Genomic DNA, 17,984 nt, shown 5'->3' on the forward strand with positions numbered 1-17,984 from the left:
GAGGGTTCTCGAGAACATCGGTGGCTGGTGGGGGGTGGGGAGCTTTCCAGGGCATCAGTCACAGAGGGTGTCCGGGAGGGGAGCAGTGTAGACAGTAGATTTGGGGTCTTGAGAGGGCAGAGCTGCTCCAGACGTGGCGGGGCTGGGGTCCTGAGACATGGCCTTGGTCATGAAGGCAGGAGGCTCAGCCCAACCTCAGTAGTCCACACAGTCGTCAGGGCCAGAAAAGTGAGGTTTCTGGGTGGTCCCCCCCATTTCTCAGGGTCTCCACAGGGGAAGAGCTTACAGTAAACTTGGCCCCAGCCCTGCCATCCCTCACTTTGCCCCAGAAGGCCCCTGGAGTCCTACCCTGTTTCCTTTCTGGTAACAAACTTCTACTTGAGGGCAGTCTCAGACTGAATGGTTGTGTAGGGGCTGCAGCGAGCCAGAGGACAGGGAGACAAGGACTTTTTCAATGCCTCCTTCACGCAGCTTGGTGCCCTTTGTGGGTCACTTAAATATCAGGTCATTTAAATATCAGAACGCTGTGGAGTACGGCATGGTGGGGTTGGCTCTAGGCCACGCAAGAAAGTGAGTCAAATGAATGCTTTTGGTTGCCCAGTGCATATAAAAGCTGTGTTCACGCTATAGTGTAATTTATGAAGTGTGCAATTATGTTACATCTAAAAACAATGGATACACTTTCATTAAAAAATACTTTATTGCTGTGGTGCCTGGGTGGCTCAGTAGGTTAAGCCTCTGCCTTCAGCTCAGGTCACGATCCCAGGGTCCTGGGATCGGGCCCTGCATCAGACTCTCTGCTCGGCAGGGAGCCTACTTCCCCTTCTCTCCCTGCCTGCCTCTCTGCCTACTTGTGATCTCTGTCAAATAAATAAAATCTTTTAAAAAATACTTATTGCTAAAAACTGCTAACCATCATTTGAGATCTCAGTGAGTCCTAATCACTGACCACAGATCACCATGACAAATGCAGTAATAGGGATGAACAAAGGAATTACCAAAATGTGGCCAGAGACATGAGCGAGCAAGAGCTGTTGGAGAAATGGCACCGGAAGACGTGCTCCATGTGGGGTCGCCACAGACCTTCAGTCCGCAAAACACACAATACTATGGAGAGCCACAAAACGAGGTTTGCCTCCACCTCATCTTCAATGGAGGGAAGTGAGGCTCTAAGAAACACAGGGTCCAGAATGCACCTCCAGGTCTGTCTGGCACTCAGAGCCTGTGATCTTGCCCAGAGGAATCTGCTGCGTCACCACTGCTGTGGGCAAGGTCCGAGGCACGAGGCAGACTTAGTAGAGCCCTTGCCCAGGGAGAGAAGACACGGATGGATGCCGTGGGCACAAATCAGTGGGGCAGTGGTGCCCGAGAGCATGCGCCCTGGGCTTCAGAGTGACCGTCCCTTCCCCAGCATCTGCCTGTTCGGGCCTGATACTAAGCTGAGAGGCCTGGCAGATGCCAGGAGTGTGGTTTGCCATTCAGAAGTGGAGGGGCTGGGACTTGAACTTGAATTTGAAAGTGGAGTCTGTCAGATTCCAGAGTTTGTGCTTTTTGTGCTTTGGAATCTGTGGAGGCCTGAGAAGCTTTCCCCAAGGGTGAGCTCAGTGGTGGAGGTGGCATCCGAGATGAGCCTGGCCATGTGGGGTGGGGAGGTGTCTTTCTGAGTATTTTCCCAGCCCAGATTGGGTGGGGGTACCCTGTGGGAGTAGAGGTAGAGTGTGAATCTTCTGGGCTGGGACCTGAGGAAGTAGATCCTTGGATTCTGGTCACAGCTCCTCCGCCTGCTTCTGAAGTCACTCAGAGTGTCTGCTTTAGTACTGTCACCTGATCAGTGAGCCTAGATGCTGATGAATTCAGAAGCGGCAGAAAGGACCAGCGACAGGTGAGGATGAGGGTACAGAGCCTGGCTCACTTTGTCTCCGTCAGAGGGAAGCAGGGTGCATGGCAGTGAACCTTGTCCTGTTGGCGCGGATTCTCTTGCAGACCAGAGAGAAGTATGAGAAGTCCCTGAAGGAGCTCGACCAGGGCACACCGCAGTACATGGAGAACATGGAGCAGGTGTTTGAGCAGTGCCAGCAGTTTGAGGAGAAGCGTCTGCGCTTTTTCCGGGAAGTTCTGCTGGAGGTCCAGAAGCACCTAGACCTGTCAAACGTGGCCAGGTAAGTTTCCATTACCATGAGGTCAGTGGAAAGTTGCTTTTGAGTCAAGGTCAGTCATTGCTCTCCAGACTCGGGATGGCACTGATGATCTCTCTGGGGGCACCTGGGTGGCTCAGTCAGTTAAGCGTCTGACTCCTGATTTCAGCTCAGGTCATGATCTCAGGGTCATGAGATCAAGCCCCATGCTGGGCTCTGAGCTCAGTGGGAAGTCCGCTTGGGATTCTCTCTCTCTCCTTCTGACCCCCTACTTCAAATAAATTAATTAATTAAAGTTAAATTAATTTTTTAAAAAAGAGAGCAAAGAGCTTTTCTCCCTAGTTGAGTCCTCCTGCCCAGGGACGGACCTGGTGTTGAGCCTGTCTGCAGCTGCCTGGTCAGCCTGTGCCAGGCAACCCAACGCTGGGGACAGCTGACTCCTGGCCTGAGCTGGGCGGCCTCGGGCTACACAGTAGGTGGGCCGTGCACTGCCGGCTGCGGGCACAGCACTCGAGGGCCGAGTAGGAAGGGAGGCCTGCAGCCTGGACAGCCACAGCCGGCGTATTGGAAATCACGCCAGGAGCATTTCTGGTTTCCTGGGCTGCTCTGCCCTGCCCTGCCCTCAGGACTGTCTTACTCTGAAGGCCTTCCCGAGACCCCTCATTCTAGAGCAGCTGGCTGCCCAGCACAGCTCAGGCCCTCAGGGACTCCGCTCAGATCATGACATGGAGGCCGGGGTATTTCTTCTGCATTTGCCTTGCCTTTGATTCCACGATGCCTTCTTCGGGGCAGAGGTCTGGGCTAACCGTGGATGTGGACTTGAGTCATTCATATTGTAGAGCCCTGTAGGAACGACTCACAAGCTAAGGCTTGTCGTTTGTAGGAGATTACATTCCTTTGTCTCCTGCACAATATGTGGAAAGGAGCGATTACTCTCCAGCCACTCTGCCAAGAGTTGATTAATGCTTATGACAGTCTATAAAGTGGGTAGCATTATTCCCCGTCTTACCGAGAGGGAAACTGAGGCCGGTTGTGGTGCTTTGACTTGCCTTAGGGCTGCATGGCTGGCTGGGGTGGGGCAGGCTGTGCCCATGATGTATATGTGCGTCCTTGTCTGGCCTCTGTGGCCTCACCAAGTCCTCGAAGCCTGCCCGGGGAGTAGATGGCAGAAGTGTCCTAGGCTGTCCTAACAAAGTACCAGAAATCTGCAGCTTGTGGCGACAACAGTTCATTCTCCCTCAGTTTGGAGGGTGGGAAGTGTGAAATGAAGGTTTTGGCAGGGCCGAGCTCTCTCTGAGGCTCTTGGCGGGGATCACTGCAGCTGTCATTCCGTCTGCTGTCAGTTCTTGGCTTGTGGACATGTCACCCCCACCACGCGGCCATCTTCCTGTGTGTCTTCACCTGCCCTTCCCTCTGTGTGTGTCTGTGTGTCTCCATTTCTCCTTTCTTCTAAAAAGGTGCCCATAGATTAGGGCCTCATTTTAACCTAATTACTTCTGTAAAGACCCTGTTTCCAAATAAAATCACATTCTGAGGTACTGGGGGTCAGGACTTTAACATCTTATGTGAGGACACACTTCAACTTATACCAGATGGCGCTGTGCTCACTTAATGAGGAGGAAACAGAGACCGGGGAGGGAGGCGGCTTGTCTGCCACCCAGATGAGAAGGGAAACACACATGGGCCCCCGCAGGCCTGCCTGCTCCTGTCCTCCGCGGCGCACTTGCTGAGCCAGTGAGCCGGTGGGAGCTGGTGGGCGCTGCCACTCCGGGTGGCCAGAGCGTGGGCAGCCTTCACGTAGAGCGTTTGCACATCTGAGTGTAAACCTTCCAGCTTTTTTTGAGCGGATGAGGGGGCACTTTCCTGACATTCGATCCTGGACCTGCTGAAATGGAGCCACAGGGATTGGTGCCCTGTGGCCGAGGTGCTGGCACGCTCTGCGTTATCTGACACAGGGCACTGCTCTGCCACCTGGTTGGACGTAAAGCCAGTCTGTGGGAAGCCAAAGCTGTGTCTCCCTCATGCACTGAGGCCACGGAACCCTCCAGCTGAGCCGGGCGGAGCGTCCTGGCCCATGCTGTAAAGCTGACTTATGCGCTGGAGCCCACGCTCCTGCTGTGGCCAGGCTCGGGGCTGGGACGAGCAGTGCCATCCCCACCTTCTAAGAGAGTCACGCATCCTCTATCTGATTCAGCTATAAGAGCATTTACCGCGACCTGGAGCAGAGCATCAAAGCCGCCGACGCGGTGGAGGACCTGCGGTGGTTCAGAGCCAACCACGGGCCGGGCATGTCCATGAACTGGCCGCAGTTTGAGGTAAGAGGAGGCTTGCCTGTGACCCCTGGGCCCGCAGGATTGAGACATATTTTGTCTTTATCCTTCCAACTCGGTGTTGGCCTCTGCCCTGTTAACGAGGCACCCTTTCAGCACAGCTGCTCCCGGATCCAGGTCCGTGTTGGGAGTCCCGAGGGCACCCCTGGAGAGCCTTTGGAGTCTCAGCGAAGACCCAGTTATGTGCTTTCTCGCTAAGAACTTCGGTGGTCGCTTGCTGGCCGTCTGGCATTTTCCCCTCGGCCGTGAGCTCCAGGAGCCCCCGGGTTCCCTGCCACACCCTGCGGGTGGCTGCGAAGGGAGCTGCCGATGTGCGCTCCAGGCCTGGTGGGCCTCAGGTCCGGGATGGGGAGCGGGGAGGTGGGGAGAGGGTTATGTGCAGCTCTTCTTACCCTCACACTGAGGGGCTTTCCTGGTTTCAGGCAGCACATTCAGCTAATTTTGGCTCAGGATTAACTTTTCCTGATTTCATGGATCCAAGCTTTCCAGTATCTTACCAGGCAAAATGGGAGGGCCTGGGACCTTGGGTCTCTTCTAGCCGTAGGCCTGGCTTACCAGGTCCCTGCTCCCCATCTCACCCCCACCAAGTGCTGCCACCCCACTCTGTGAGGGCAGGGGTTCTCCCCACCGTGTGGTAAAGCAGGGGTCAGGAAAGGCTTGGCCGCTGCCTTCCAAGGATGATGCCTTGCGTGGGGGCCAAGGGGCTTGCCTAGCCTTGGTGGCCACCAGAGCACAGGCTGACTCATGGCTGGTCTCACCTCTTGGCAGCTGTGGGATGCTGAGCAAGTCATCCGTTTTTTTTTTTTTTTCTTTAAAGATTTTATTTATTTATTTGACAGAGAGAGATCATAAGTAGGCAGAGAGGCAGGCAGAGAGAGGGAGGAGGAAGCAGGCTCCCTGATGAGCAGAGAGCCCGATGCGGGACTCGATCCCAGGACCCTGAGATCATGACCTGAGCCGAAGGCAGCGGCTTAACCCACTGAGCCACCCAGGCGCCCCAAGTCATCCGTTTCTGTGTGTAAAATGGGGACGACTGCAGCACCGTCTCCTCTGGCCGCTGGGGGTCTGTGCTGCCCATCGGCCCCATCTTACTCTGCAGTTGTGTCTGTCTTCACACATGTGCCCCTGCCTTCTGGAGCCTCTCTGTAGAAAACTGCTCCAATGGCAGTGTAGGTCCCTGTGGCTGAGCACACCCCCTGCTCTGTCGTTAGGACATCTGCTCCCAACAGGAGGCCAAGAGTGGACTGTGCCCCTTCCACGGAGGCACCGGGACAAAATAGAGGCCAGGGCCCTCCCAAGTGGAAGTGGCTCTAGAGGGGAAAGCACAGAGCCTACCCCACCCCTGGCAATGGTGCCCTGGAAGAAGGGAGGGGGTGTGTCTGCGCAGAGCAGGATTTTACCCTGCAGGGGTGAGTACTGCTCTGGAGGGCCTCAGGAAGCCACCTGAGAAACCATCCCCCCCACCCCAGGCCCTTAGTGTTGTCCACCAATACCCAGAGTCTGGATTAGTCTGTCTATGGACTGAACAGCCTATTTCACTGGGATGGGCGTCCTGGGCAGCCCATTGTGGTGGCCTTTCTCTCGTGGATCCTGCAGGCTGGGAAGGAGCACCCACATGCGGTCTGTGGTTATGAATCTTAGAGGATTATGCTTGACTTTCTCTAATACGATTATTTGTTTTTATTTTCCATGCCGCAGGATGAAGTAAGTTCCTATTTTTTGGCTAATGTATAATCCCAAACCTCCTGCAGTGTGTGTCTGGCCTGCATAGGTCTGCGGGTGGTGGGGGGCGGGCGGTCCATAGCTGGGTTCTGACAACGCAGACCAGCGACAGAACTGTGGCCTCCGTGCTGCCCTGCTGTCCCTTGTCCATGCTAACAGCTGGCCCCTCCTTCCCCAGCCAGCCAGGGGCATGTCACATGGGCTCTGGGGAACCACCTAGGCAGGACAGATTATATTCACATGGTCACTGAGTCAACTTTTGACAGATGAGAAGATAATAGATAGGGACCAGGGTCTGGAGTCAGGCGCCCAGGTCTGCCACCAACTCTGTGTGGGCAAGTCACTTTTTCTTTCTCGGCCTCAGTTTTCTTGTCTCAAAAGTTGGCAGGTTAGACTTGATGTTTCCAAGGTGGCTTTAACCTAGGCCAAACTGTGGACTCAGTCACACCAAGGATTAATTCAGTTAAGGTTGTTTGGTGATGGGTGGGGTCGGGAGAGCATTGCTAACCTGGTGCCCACACACACCTTCCTGGGAGATGATGTCATAGCCTCTTCCTTCTTTAACTCACTTCTAGTGTTTCTCAGCGCAGTCCGTGAAAGCTGTTTACCTGCTGGGAAACTGGCGAGCCTTTGGGGAGGTCAGCGCTTTGCTGTGCTCTGTTAGTCCTGCAGCCTGTGCTGCCAGTGAGGACGCTGATCCCTGGAGACCTGTGTGGTGGGCTGGCTTCTGTGCCCCCCCCCCCAAACATGTGACACCAGACCCCCGTGGTGCGGTCCCCATGGCGCAGGCTTGCTCAGGCCCTGCAGCCAGCTCTCCTGCACTGCTGGGAGCCAGAGCCAGTGTTGGGCAAGATGGGAACTAGCTCCTGTCTACTTTGAAAGGCTCAAGGAAAGCTGGCGAGGCCTCTGGTGACCCCTGCTGGCCAGAGGTGGCTGGAGGCTTAGCGCCTGGATGCCAGGCAGGATGGGGAAGTTCCTGGACGTCTGAGTGCTGGCTGGTCAGACTCTCCTTCTGGAGATGGGGCCTCTGTAGGCTGGAGTTTGCCCTTGTGGCAGTGAGCAGGGAGTAGCCGGAGGGTACCGGGAACCTGAGGTCGGCTGGGGAACAACCGAGGTCATGGGGCTCCATTCTATGAACTGTGCAGGGCAGGTCTCTGGGCATTGGGCTGGTGCGTTTCACACTAATGTGGCCTCAAACAAATGAACTTCCGCATTACTTTCCCTCGGTGCCTGCTGCCCAGGAGTGGTCCGCAGACCTGAATCGAACTCTCAGCCGGAGAGAAAAGAAGAAGGCTGCTGATGGCGTCACCCTGACGGGCATCAACCAGACGGGCGACCAGGCTTTGCAGAACAAGCCTAGCAGGTAGGCGCTGGGGCAGCCTCCTTTCCCCGGGATAGGTTCCCCGGGGTCCTCTGTGTGGGCCAGAAGCTCCCAGCCTGGGCACCTGGGAAACTCCCCTGTGAGGCCTTGCAGGAACCCCACAGGTATCTTTCCAGATGCTCCTTGGGCATCCAGACTCCACTGGGCAGTGACCCGAAAATCATAAGCTCATCTGATGCTAGAGCTGTGGAAAGATCCAGAGAAGCAAACCTTTGTCACAAATGTGCTTTGGGCCCCAAGTGAGGGCAAAAGGTGATGTCAGATACTGACCATTGTGTGTCCCCAGTGGTGCACAGCAACAGGCAGAGGTCACGGTCGATGCCGTCCTTTGGGCGAGTTCAGGTATCCTGGCCGGGTTTGTACTTCCTAGTCCTGTACACAGGTGCCTGATTTAGGGGTGGGGGGGGAGCAGTGCAAGAGATCATTGTCAAATGTCCCCCCCATTTCAAGTCACCTCTTGATGAGAGTGTGGGTTATTTTATTTCTGACTTATTTGCTGAAACCAAGTTTGGGTAGCAAAGTGGCACTGAGGTCATTAGAACCTCCTGAAAGTGTGTGCTAGATGAGGCCTGCCCCCAGGCCGCCAAGTCCCAGCAGATAGGTGTTACTATCCTCTGCAGAGCTGAGGCTGCCGGCTGCCTCTACCTGGAAGCCACTTGGGCCCCATGCCACAAGTAATAATACAGTCATGGTTGCCTTTTCCTAGGAGTGTCAGCACAGGTTCTGGAGGCCTTTCTGGAGTCCTGAGCACTGAAACCCCTTCCTGGGCTCCCTGACCAGATATGGCCAGTTGTCTCCATCTGGGCAGGTGGGCTTGGTGAAGTGACCAGAGCAGTAATCACTGTCCCAGGGGTGAGGCTAGCACCTGTGTGACTGGGTCAGGGCTGGGGAGACACCACCCCAGGGCTCGGGGTAGAGGGTCTAAGAGAGTCTAGGGAGGCCAGGGCTGCTGAACAAACTCGGCTTCCTAGCACCAGGCTCTTCCCTCCCCCAGCCCCAACCGAAGGACACAGGTGCCAGGGGGAGGAGGGCCTATCGGTCTTAAACATGCGGCTCAGGCATAGGCGGTAGGCAGGCTTGGGTCTGGTGCCCCTCGCCAGGCCTAAAGCCACGAGGCATTTGTTGGCCACTTGAGGTCAGTTGGCATTTGAGGCGTTTCCCCTCCTTTCCTCTCCCCTTCCCCCCAGCTCTGTGTGAGCCGTCCATGCAGCAGTCTTGAGTGCCAGCTGTTTACAGGCCTGACGCGGAGGCCCTGCCTTGCAGCTGAATCCATAGTGCGGTGCCAGGTCTCGTAGGGGCCCGTCTTATTTCCTTACTGTCTAGTTCCACACCTAGCACCTACGGTCACTGCATCCTGGCTGTCAGCCCTCAGCCTGGGCCTGGGTCAGATTTCTCTCCGGCCCGTGCCCTCTGGGCCTGGCACACAGTAGGTAGCTGAGACGGTTACACAGATGGAGCATGAAGGGGGTTCTTCTGTCTTATAAAAGGCTGTTCAGCAGGCTTTGGTGCTGATTTTGGAAGCTCTGGCCCCAGAGGAAGCAGGGAGGAGGCCATCGGAGCCTCTGGAGTCAGGAGGAGGGGAATGCTGTGCTGTGGGGTCCGGGAGTGCTCCAGGAGCCTCCCTCCTGCTCTCAGCCTGGCACCTCGTCTCTGAGCCCCACAGGCCGGCTACCAGCTCATAGCATCAGGAATGGGGGCCGGGTGGGGAGGACAGTGAGGGGAAGCCACCAGCCAAGACCGACATCACTAGTGCTCCAGCGGCTCCCTGTCTGCACCCCAGGGCTCCTGGTCAGGTTGGACTGTATCCAGAGGCAAGAGGGGAAATGGACATGTTCTCTCAGACGTTTTAAGTGTGTTTAACCACCAAGATATCAGTGTTTTCGTTGAAACAGTCTTTCTGCTCAAACGACGTAGCCTCCTTTCCTGCAAGGAGCTGATCTGTCCCTTCAGATGCTGGCCCTGTGATCCTGCCGCTGGGAGCGCCCAGGACCCTGCCGAGCTGGGGTCCCCTGAAAGCTGTCTCTCTCCCCTTAGTGATCTTAGTGTCCCGAGCAATCCCGCACGGTCCGCGCAGTCACTGTCCAGCTACAACCCTTTCGAGGATGAGGACGACACGGGGAGCACCGTCAGTGAGAAGGAGGACATTAAGGCCAAAAAGTTGGTGAACAAACATTTCCCTCCGGTTTCCACCTCGCCCGCTCTCTGTCTCTCCACTCTCTCTGTCCAGGCTCTAGCCCCCTTGGCACTCAGAGCAATGCATGAGGCCTGCAGGAGGTGGCCCGGCTGCCAGCTGGTTGGACAGTCTCTGGCTTCTCGATTTCTCAGGGCGGGGTGGCACCCATTAACAATCTGTGGTTGCTTTTTCTCTGTCCTCCGTTAACCCTCGCCAAGGCCTTGGCACACCACCGCAGGAAGACGGGTGTGCTGGGTGGCCCTGCGGGGAGCCCGACTGCGCTGTGATGCTGAGGGGCAGTGCTCCTGCGGAAGGAGGCCCCCGCCCAGCCCCAGGGCTGCCGGCTCCAGGCAGGGCCTCGTGCCTCCGCCAGCCCTGTGCTCAGGGTTCCCCCGGGGCAACCCTTTCTTGCAGCGTTAGCAGCTATGAGAAGACCCAGAGCTACCCCACAGACTGGTCAGATGATGAATCTAACAACCCGTTCTCGTCCACGGATGCCAACGGGGACTCAAACCCGTTTGACGAGGATGCCACCTCGGGGACAGAAGTGCGGGTCCGGGCCCTCTATGACTATGAGGGGCAGGAGCATGACGAGCTGAGCTTCAAGGCGGGTAGGTGGGCTCACTGGCTGGCACCTGACACAGTTTTTCAACCTGCTGGGGCAGGGAGGGGGTCTGGCTTTTTTTTTTCTTTTTTAAGTCTGGAAAATTCCTGCTAGTTCCATTTGTGGGTTTTCCTCCCACATTTCAAAAGCAGCAGATGCTCACTGCCAAACCTTAGAAGGCTTGAGGTGCCCTGGTGCTTTTGCCCAACAGGGCACTGGGGCAGGAGCCGCTGATCGGGGGCACCAACAGGGTTTCCTAGGCGCTCTCCGGAAGCAGCCAGCTGTGTGGGTCCCGAAGGGAAGGCTTTCTCCAGAGACCCCCGGTTGGCAGAGGAGCCCTTGGCGAGCCATCTTGCCTGGACCCCAGAATAGCACTCGATGTTCCCCTGGGCCACTCGGAGCCTCGTCTCAGGGCCGTGCCTTTTGAACTTCCTCCCTGCGGCCACGTTGTCCACATTCTACCAGTAGCACCCCTTTGTTGCCAGTACCCGAAACTTCTGTTTTATAGAACAGTCTGGATCCAGATTATGGGAGCTCTGTGCACACGGATCTCCTAGGCTTTGTCTTTTTTTTTTTTTTTTTTTTTTTAAGTGCTGGTTGTAGGGGGCCTGGGTGGCTCAGTGTGTTAAAGCCTCTGCCTCGGCTCAGGTCACGATCCCAGGGTCCTGGGATCGAGCCCAACATCAGGCTCTCAGGGAGCCTGCTTCCTTCTCTCTCTGCCTGCTTCTCTGCCTGCTTATGATCTCTGTCAAATAAATAAATAAAAATCTTAAATGCGGGTTGCAACTTGCCAAAATGGGTTTCAAGCCTCAGTTCGAAAGCAGTTAGAGGCTGTTAGAGGAGGCTCGAGAGAGCCAAGTTCTTCCCTTCTGCCTTGCCCCTTCCCGAAGCCACCCCAGACCCACCATCCAGCCTTCAAAGCGGGAGGCTGGGCCAGAACTCAACCAGCACAGGCTGAAGTGTGCTTCTCCACTCGGGCTGCACCTCTGGGACAGACCCCACGTCTGTGGGGCGGAGAGCTCTGTCTGTGCTCGTGGGCCCCTTTGGTCTGTGCTCAGCAGGCTGGGCAGCTGGCCTGACACTCAAGCCCCTGGTCACCGGGTACCCCTGGCAGGTTATAGAAGGTTTTTATGCATGTCTTATGTAGCTGCACACACTTTGTCCAGTTTTCTGATCTCTGTGGGTCATTTGCCCCCCTACTTTGTTGATTTATTCATTGTAACTTCTAAGTCTTTCTCTGTCTCACCTGTTGGATTAGTGGACATAAATGTTTCCTTCTGCTCTGAGCGAATTGTTAAAAGCAGACTGAACTAAAAGCGGTATTTCAAATCACCGGTTCACGCTTTTACGGCCAGAAAGCTTCCCTCCTCACTGTGCCTGTTTTGTGCGTTACCTTCACTGCAGTGTTCACCCCGGCCAGCTCTGCTTTCCTCTGTCTGTAGTGCGCTCCGGTGCCCTCCACTCCTCTAGGTCTTAGGCACCTGCGGAGCCTTTCCCTGGGGCCCTTCCCAGCCCGTGTGAGCATCACAGAGCTGGTCCCGCTGTGTAGCTGCGAGTCTGGCTGTGTGCAGGGGTGGGATAGAGAAACACCAGTGGTCCAGGGGCCCACAGGGGCCAGGAAGGACAGGAGAATATGAAGCTTTACTTCTCTCTCTCTCTCTCTTTTTTTTTTTTAAGATTTTGTTTATTTGAAAGAGAGAGCGTAAACAGGGAAAGCAGCAGAGGGAGATCCCAGGGCCCTGGGATGGTGACCTAAGCTGAAGGCAGATGCTTAACCAACTGAGCCACCCAGGCGCCCCTGAGCCTTACCCTTCTTGGCGCTCACTTCGGCCCCCTGTGTTCACTGCTGTTGTTGCTGAGTTAGATTTGCGTGGGACCTGGTGCTGCCAGAGTTGCCCAGCGGCTGCAGGCAAAGCCATCCCTCACAGGGGCCTGCCTGCAGCTGCCCGATGCCTGCTGGGCACTGCCTGGCTCCGTCCCTGCTCTAACACTGAGTCCTCCTGGTCTGCAGGGGAGGAAAGCAGGCCCCAGGGGCAGGGCATTTCGCTCATGAACAGCAGCCCTGGATATCATGCCACAAGCATCTTCACTCTGCCACACAAAATAGAGCCAGGGAAGTAGCTAAACAGGGCATAATTGCCTGGGGAAGAAATTGCAACTTAGCCTGCAAAGGGAACCAAACTGCCCCTGAGAAATACAAAGCTTGAAGCTGAACGAAAGGCTCCAGCTGTCCCGGGGCTGAGTCTCCTGCCCACTCCCTGCTCCCAAGAAGGTCTGAGCTGTGGGGTTCCCACAGGCGGTCCCGGGCAGAGCCCTGGGTGGCGCCTCGCCTGACCCTGGCCCTGGACTGCTCTGTCCGCTCCGAATGAGAGATGCTGGACCCACACCTGCCACCACCATGGCCCTGACCACACCTTTGGTCTCCACGCCCCCATCTGTGTCCTTGAAGGACCAGCACTCCATCTGTCCCCCCACATCCGGGTTCCTCCTCCACGACCCGGGCCCAGCCTGAAGTAGGGGGTCCTTCATGTGTGAACAGATGAGATGAATCAAACACAGTAACACACAGAGCCATGGGGAGATTCCAGAACTATGCCCACGGCTTCTGTCTCACAGCATTGAGAGAGCTTGATTTCTTTCCAAGGATAAATGCCCTGAGCCAGGGGCTGAAGCTGAAGTGACAGGTCCCTGCTTCTCCCACAGCCTCCTCTGGACAGGGGTTAACTGAACCCACCGGGTCAGGGCAGCAAGTGCCGGAGCGAGATCTCAGATCAAGCTGGCTGAGCCTGGGCAGGAGGAGAACAGCAGGAGAGGGCGGTGACGGGGGTGGCATGGGCGCTCTGAAGACATTTCTCTGAGCTGGCCTGGAACAGTCGGGAAGCACAGGGCCTGTGGCATTGAGTTCTGCAGTCTCTGCGGGAGTGCTTGCTTTAGGGTCCCTGTGTGCGGTGGCGGTCTCGGGACTTCTCAGGGGATCGTATGGCTGCTGAAGGAGTGACTTAAAATGCAGCTTAATAGGGAAATAACCAGGTCTGACCCAAGAGAATGCCTTCCCCTCCCGCCCAACTTAGATCCTCTGAGGGCCGGGGGAGGGGGCTAAGCCCTAGGGCGCTCTGACTGGGTGGCGGGGGGTCCGTGGGTCACCCGCCTGTTCACCAGGACTGCTTCGTTCTTGTCTTGAAGGGGACGAGCTGACCAAGATAGAGGACGAGGATGAACAGGGCTGGTGCAAGGGACGCTTGGACAACGGGCAAGTCGGCCTGTACCCAGCCAATTACGTCGAGGCGATCCAGTGACAGGCCCGCCGGCTGGCTGGCGGAGAGTGGAGGCAGAGGTCGCAGGAGCAGCGGCACTCAGGCAGCAGCTGGCTCTGTGAGCGTCCGCTCCTCTTCCTGCAAAACATGATGGCTCCGTCACTGTCGGCTTCATGGTGTCTCTCAGAGACAGACGGGCTGGTCGCTTCACCGGGGGGACCCGGCACCTTTCCACACGCAGCGCAGATGGAGAGGTCTGAGCGCCGGAAGACAGTACAACAGACTCGCCCTGTCCCCCTCTCCCGCTCACTGTGCGCGTTGGCTTATCATGGACCTGTCTGTTCTTGACTTGTCTCTCCTCTGCTCTGAGTCCATGGTGGGTCCCACTGATTCTTGTTCCTTTGATTCCTTCCTCGGACGCGTCCCGTCTCCTGCACCTTCAATGAACAAGCTTCCATGCCATTTTCTGAGTGAAGACGTTGAGGTTTTTAATTTAAAGGCTGTGTACAGTTACACTTTTTTATGTACCTGCTCTTCCATTCACTCACACTTAAATTATGGCACAGATTGATAGCCGCCAGGGTTGAGGACAGCTCTCCCCGCGCCACGCTGGGGCCGGCGGCCGGAGCTGCAGCTCCCTGAGCCCCGCCGTGCGTGGGGCCCGAGATCGCGGTGGGAGGTGGGAGCACCTTCGGCGGGTTTCTGTTGTGAATGCCCAGCGCATTTGGGGCGTCTGCCATGATTTCCGGAAATAACCTTACGTAGTACTCCCAAGTGTCCCCATATTTAAAAAGTATTTTCATTCTATTTGTGTTTAAAACTTTATTCTTGCAAATTAACAGTTTTATCGGTGATTTGGAAGGTTACACGGTAAAAGACTAACTTCTCGAGCACGGGCGTCTGTGGATTAGATGCTTTCTGTGAGACTGCCGTGCCTTGGTGTGTATCTGTATATATTATTTGATATTCAGAGACTCTAAAGAGTTCGTCTACTGTTTCAATGAGATCTAACGGCTTTTGACAGTGGGTTTCATTTGTAAACTGCTTGAAGACTGTGACATTCAGGCACAGGCCTGGCTGGTCGGCTGGGCCTCCTCTGAGCTCCGGGCCTGGGCCTCTCTGGAGTGGAGACAGCTGTGGGGCCACCTTCTAACCAGCCTTAGTCCTTTCCGTAGCAGAACACTGTAGAACGTCCCATGTCTTTCCAGCAGCTGCAGACTCCAGCCCTCCCCATTCCTCGCCAGCACACGGAAGCTGGGTCTCACCCCAAGCAGCGGGGTCCCTTTGAATGGCCTTAGTCATCGGGAGCGCGCCGGCAGGGGGCGCTGTGCCGCAATCCCGGGGCGGTGGGGGGTGGGGGTGGGGGGGTGGAGGCAGGAAAACCTCTGTTTTGTGTAACTCAGACATCGGTGAGGTGGCCGCCGCCATCACAAGCTGTGCATTTTCTCAGTGTTTCCAGTGAGCTTGATGTCTTGCTTGGAAAGTGGATGCGCATCTGTGTTTGTCATGAAAACTTACCAGCAGAAATCCTCATTCCTTTGCTACAGATTTACCAAAAATTGTCAAGTCTTTTCAGTTAGGAGTTTCTTCAAATGTATAGTATTTTAGAAAAAAAAAAATCAATAAACAGTTGATCTGGTGAGTGTGACTGTCCCAGAGCCGTGCGTCCCTCACGCTCCCGTCAGCTGGTGGCCCTGTCTTTGTTGGCATCTTCCAGCTCTGGAGCTGGTGAGATCCCGGGCACGTGACTGCTCCCCCCCCCCCCAAGGGCTCTGTGCCCTGCCCGTCCAGAGCTTGGGGACTTGAGGCACCTAAGCCCTTCGAGACTCCCCTCTCCCCAAAACCTGCTCCTCTGTGGCCTGGGCTTCCCCAGTGTAGACGGCAGCCAGCCCGGTGCCTCTCCCTCCCTGAGGCCGAACAGCAGGACCCATCACCTGGGCTTCTTTGAACACATTCCCTGAGCGCCTGCTGGGCCCTGGGCCCTGTGCTCTGCTCACACAGTGTCTGCAGTAGCGTGCCGGGGGGCTCAGCCGGTTGTCTGCCTTCGGCTGGGGTCAGGATCCCGGGGTCCTGGGTCATGGAGCAGTGCCAGGCTCCCCGCTCAGCAGGGAGTCCACTTGTCCCTCTCCCTCTGCCCCTCCCCCAGCTTGTGCTCTCCATCCCTCCCTCCTTCCCTGTCCCTCTCACTTGAATAAAATCTAAGTAAATAAATAAAGCCTGCCCACCTCCGGACATCCTGTGTGTGGGCTGAGCTCCGTGTTCCATTTGACAGAGGACACAGACGCTCCAAGAGCCGCACTTCCTCCAAGGTGTCCCTGCTGGTCTGTGGCACTAAAGTGTATCCTGTGGGATCTGCGCCCTCGCTGGGGTGACAGGAGTTGAAAGAAGGCCAGGGCAAGGCCTGAGAGAGTTGTGAGGCCTGTCGCAGCCCGACACGCCGCACCCAGTAAGACTCGTCCGGAAAGGTGCCCCTCCGGTCAGCGGGCCCTCAGAGGAGCAAGGCAGGCCGCTGCCGGCGCCCCGCTGCTTGCCTGGCTCAGGAATGGCAGAGAAGGATCTGATGGGTGATGGGGCCCCTACTCTCCGCTTAGGAGGACTTGGAGCCCATCGGAGCTGCCTCCGCCGGGCCCAGGTTGCCACAGACCCCAGGTAGGACAGGGCGGAAGGGAGGCGTCAGAGCGGGCTCCCAGCCCCCACAGCGGGACCTGGGCCGGCCAGTCGCGGGTGCTTGGTGCTTCACGTACTGCCATGACCGCTGTGGGGGAGGCTGGCGTCACCCCGCTTTGCCGAAGACCCGGGAGGTCTGGAAACTCAAGTTCCACAACTCGCCCAAGCTCCCATGACAGAACTCCGGGATTCTGGAGGGCAAGACCGTCCTGGCTCTCCGACTGCAGACGCAGGGGTCGGGGGAGGTGAGCAGGGGGAGCCCTCCGAAGTCAGGATGAAACCACCTGCGCTCTGCCGGGCCCCTTCTCAGCCTGTCCTCTCCGAGTTCCTGCAAGAAATCCTGCAGGGCCCTCCCTGCCTACCTGCCTACCTGCCCTCTCCCATCCTGGCCCTCAGGGGCCAGCTCGGGAATCCTAACTCAGCGCACGGCTTCCCGAGGCGACAGTGGCGCGGGCCTTCCTGGCTGGAGGCTTGGAGGGAGGTGGTAACTGGGACCGAGGTGATGCAGGATCACCTGTCCTCCTGGTCCCCAACCAGATGCTTCCAGCGTTCTCGGCGGCCCCTCCCACACCCTTCATGCTGGGCCACCAAAACCCTCTTTGTCCCTCTGTCCTTCCCTTCCCCAGAGCCACTACCTGGGGCCAAGCTGCCCCTTCTTCCCCGGAATCACTGCTCGGTGCGCGCTGCCTTCCCGGATCCCAGGACCCTCAGCAGCCTGCCCAGTCCCTTCTCAGTGGAGGGTGCGAGTGGGTATTTCATCTTCCCGTCAGCCCCCTGGGCATGGCCAGAGGACAAGCAAGCTCCAGTGGGTGACCCGGGCAGAAATCTGGCTCTGCAGCAGCTTGAGGGAAAACACTAGGCTTTCTGAGTCCCTTGAGAGCGGACCGAGGCCTGGGCTTCCCTGCAGGCTCTCCGCCGCCTAAGCTCGTGCAAGGCCTCTCCCTGTGCCTGCACGGCGCCTTGCTGGGTGACCGGTGGTTTGGGGCTCTGCGGAGGCCTCAGTACTAGGGACAGACATGGAGGGGACCACTTAATCCATCAGAATGGGGGTGGGTGGAGGTTGAGAAGGGCCCCCATGGGGCACTTAACCAACCCCTGCCTTGTTCATGGGAAAACAGGCCAAGTGAGGGGCAGGAGTGACATGCCCATGGTCACAGAGTGAGCGGCTGGGCGAGCTGAGTAGCCCTTCCTGGCAGGGAATCAGCTGGCTCTCTCCCTGGATCATAGTCATTCACCATGCAATTATTGAGCACCTACTGTGTGCAAGTCTAGGTGGTGACAGGAGGAAAAATGAAGGGACCCAAGTTTGCCTTTGGGAAACTCCAGAAAGCTCAGAGAGAGTCCAAGTCACTTTGACATCAGGAAGGATGGGGCAGGATGGTCCCCTGAGAGTGTGCCTGGTGGATTCTGGAGGCCACCCTACAAGTCTCAGGGAATTAGGACAAACAGGGTCCCCAACCCAGCTCCAAGGCCCTTGGGGGCACAGTACTACAGGGTCCTTGAGCTGTTCCCCGCACTTGCAGTGGGAAGCATCCCTGCCTGGCAAGAGGTCAGAGTGGACCACAAACGGGGGGGGGGGTACCCCCACTCTTGTATGACCAGATGCCTAAGTGAGTGCCTGAGCCTCACTCCATAAAGTGGGGACGACCTGGGGTGTGTCCAGAAGCGGGACACCTTGCTGGGCAGGTGCCCTGGCCTCAGCCTCCCTTCCCCCAGAC

At 56.9% G+C, this 17,984-nt stretch overlaps 1 protein-coding gene across 12 annotated transcripts in view; it reads left to right on the forward strand.

The window, feature by feature from the left end:
• The window catches only part of PACSIN2 (protein kinase C and casein kinase substrate in neurons 2), a 133,470-nt gene extending 118,229 nt beyond the window's left edge, over positions 1–15,241 (forward strand). For 9 of the 12 annotated variants that reach the window (XM_045083749.1, XM_045083751.1, XM_045083752.1 and 6 more), the window contains 7 exons: positions 1,984–2,159; positions 4,330–4,450; positions 6,164–6,169; positions 7,429–7,550; positions 9,603–9,725; positions 10,156–10,352; positions 13,529–15,241. In XM_045083749.1, the coding sequence (XP_044939684.1) occupies positions 1,984–2,159; positions 4,330–4,450; positions 6,164–6,169; positions 7,429–7,550; positions 9,603–9,725; positions 10,156–10,352; positions 13,529–13,641 (858 nt within the window). In that variant the 3' untranslated portion in view covers positions 13,642–15,241. The remainder of the gene's footprint in view (positions 1–1,983; positions 2,160–4,329; positions 4,451–6,163; positions 6,170–7,428; positions 7,551–9,602; positions 9,726–10,155; positions 10,353–13,528) is intronic. The other 3 variants (XM_045083754.1, XM_045083753.1, XM_045083755.1) reach the window with 3 other exon arrangements.
• The last annotated feature ends 2,743 nt before the right edge of the window (positions 15,242–17,984 follow it).

Source organism: Mustela putorius, unplaced genomic scaffold (assembly GCF_011764305.1).
Source record: "Mustela putorius furo isolate JIRA1106 unplaced genomic scaffold, ASM1176430v1.1 tig00000738_pilon_pilon_pilon, whole genome shotgun sequence".
Lineage (NCBI taxonomy): Eukaryota > Metazoa > Chordata > Mammalia > Carnivora > Mustelidae > Mustela > Mustela putorius.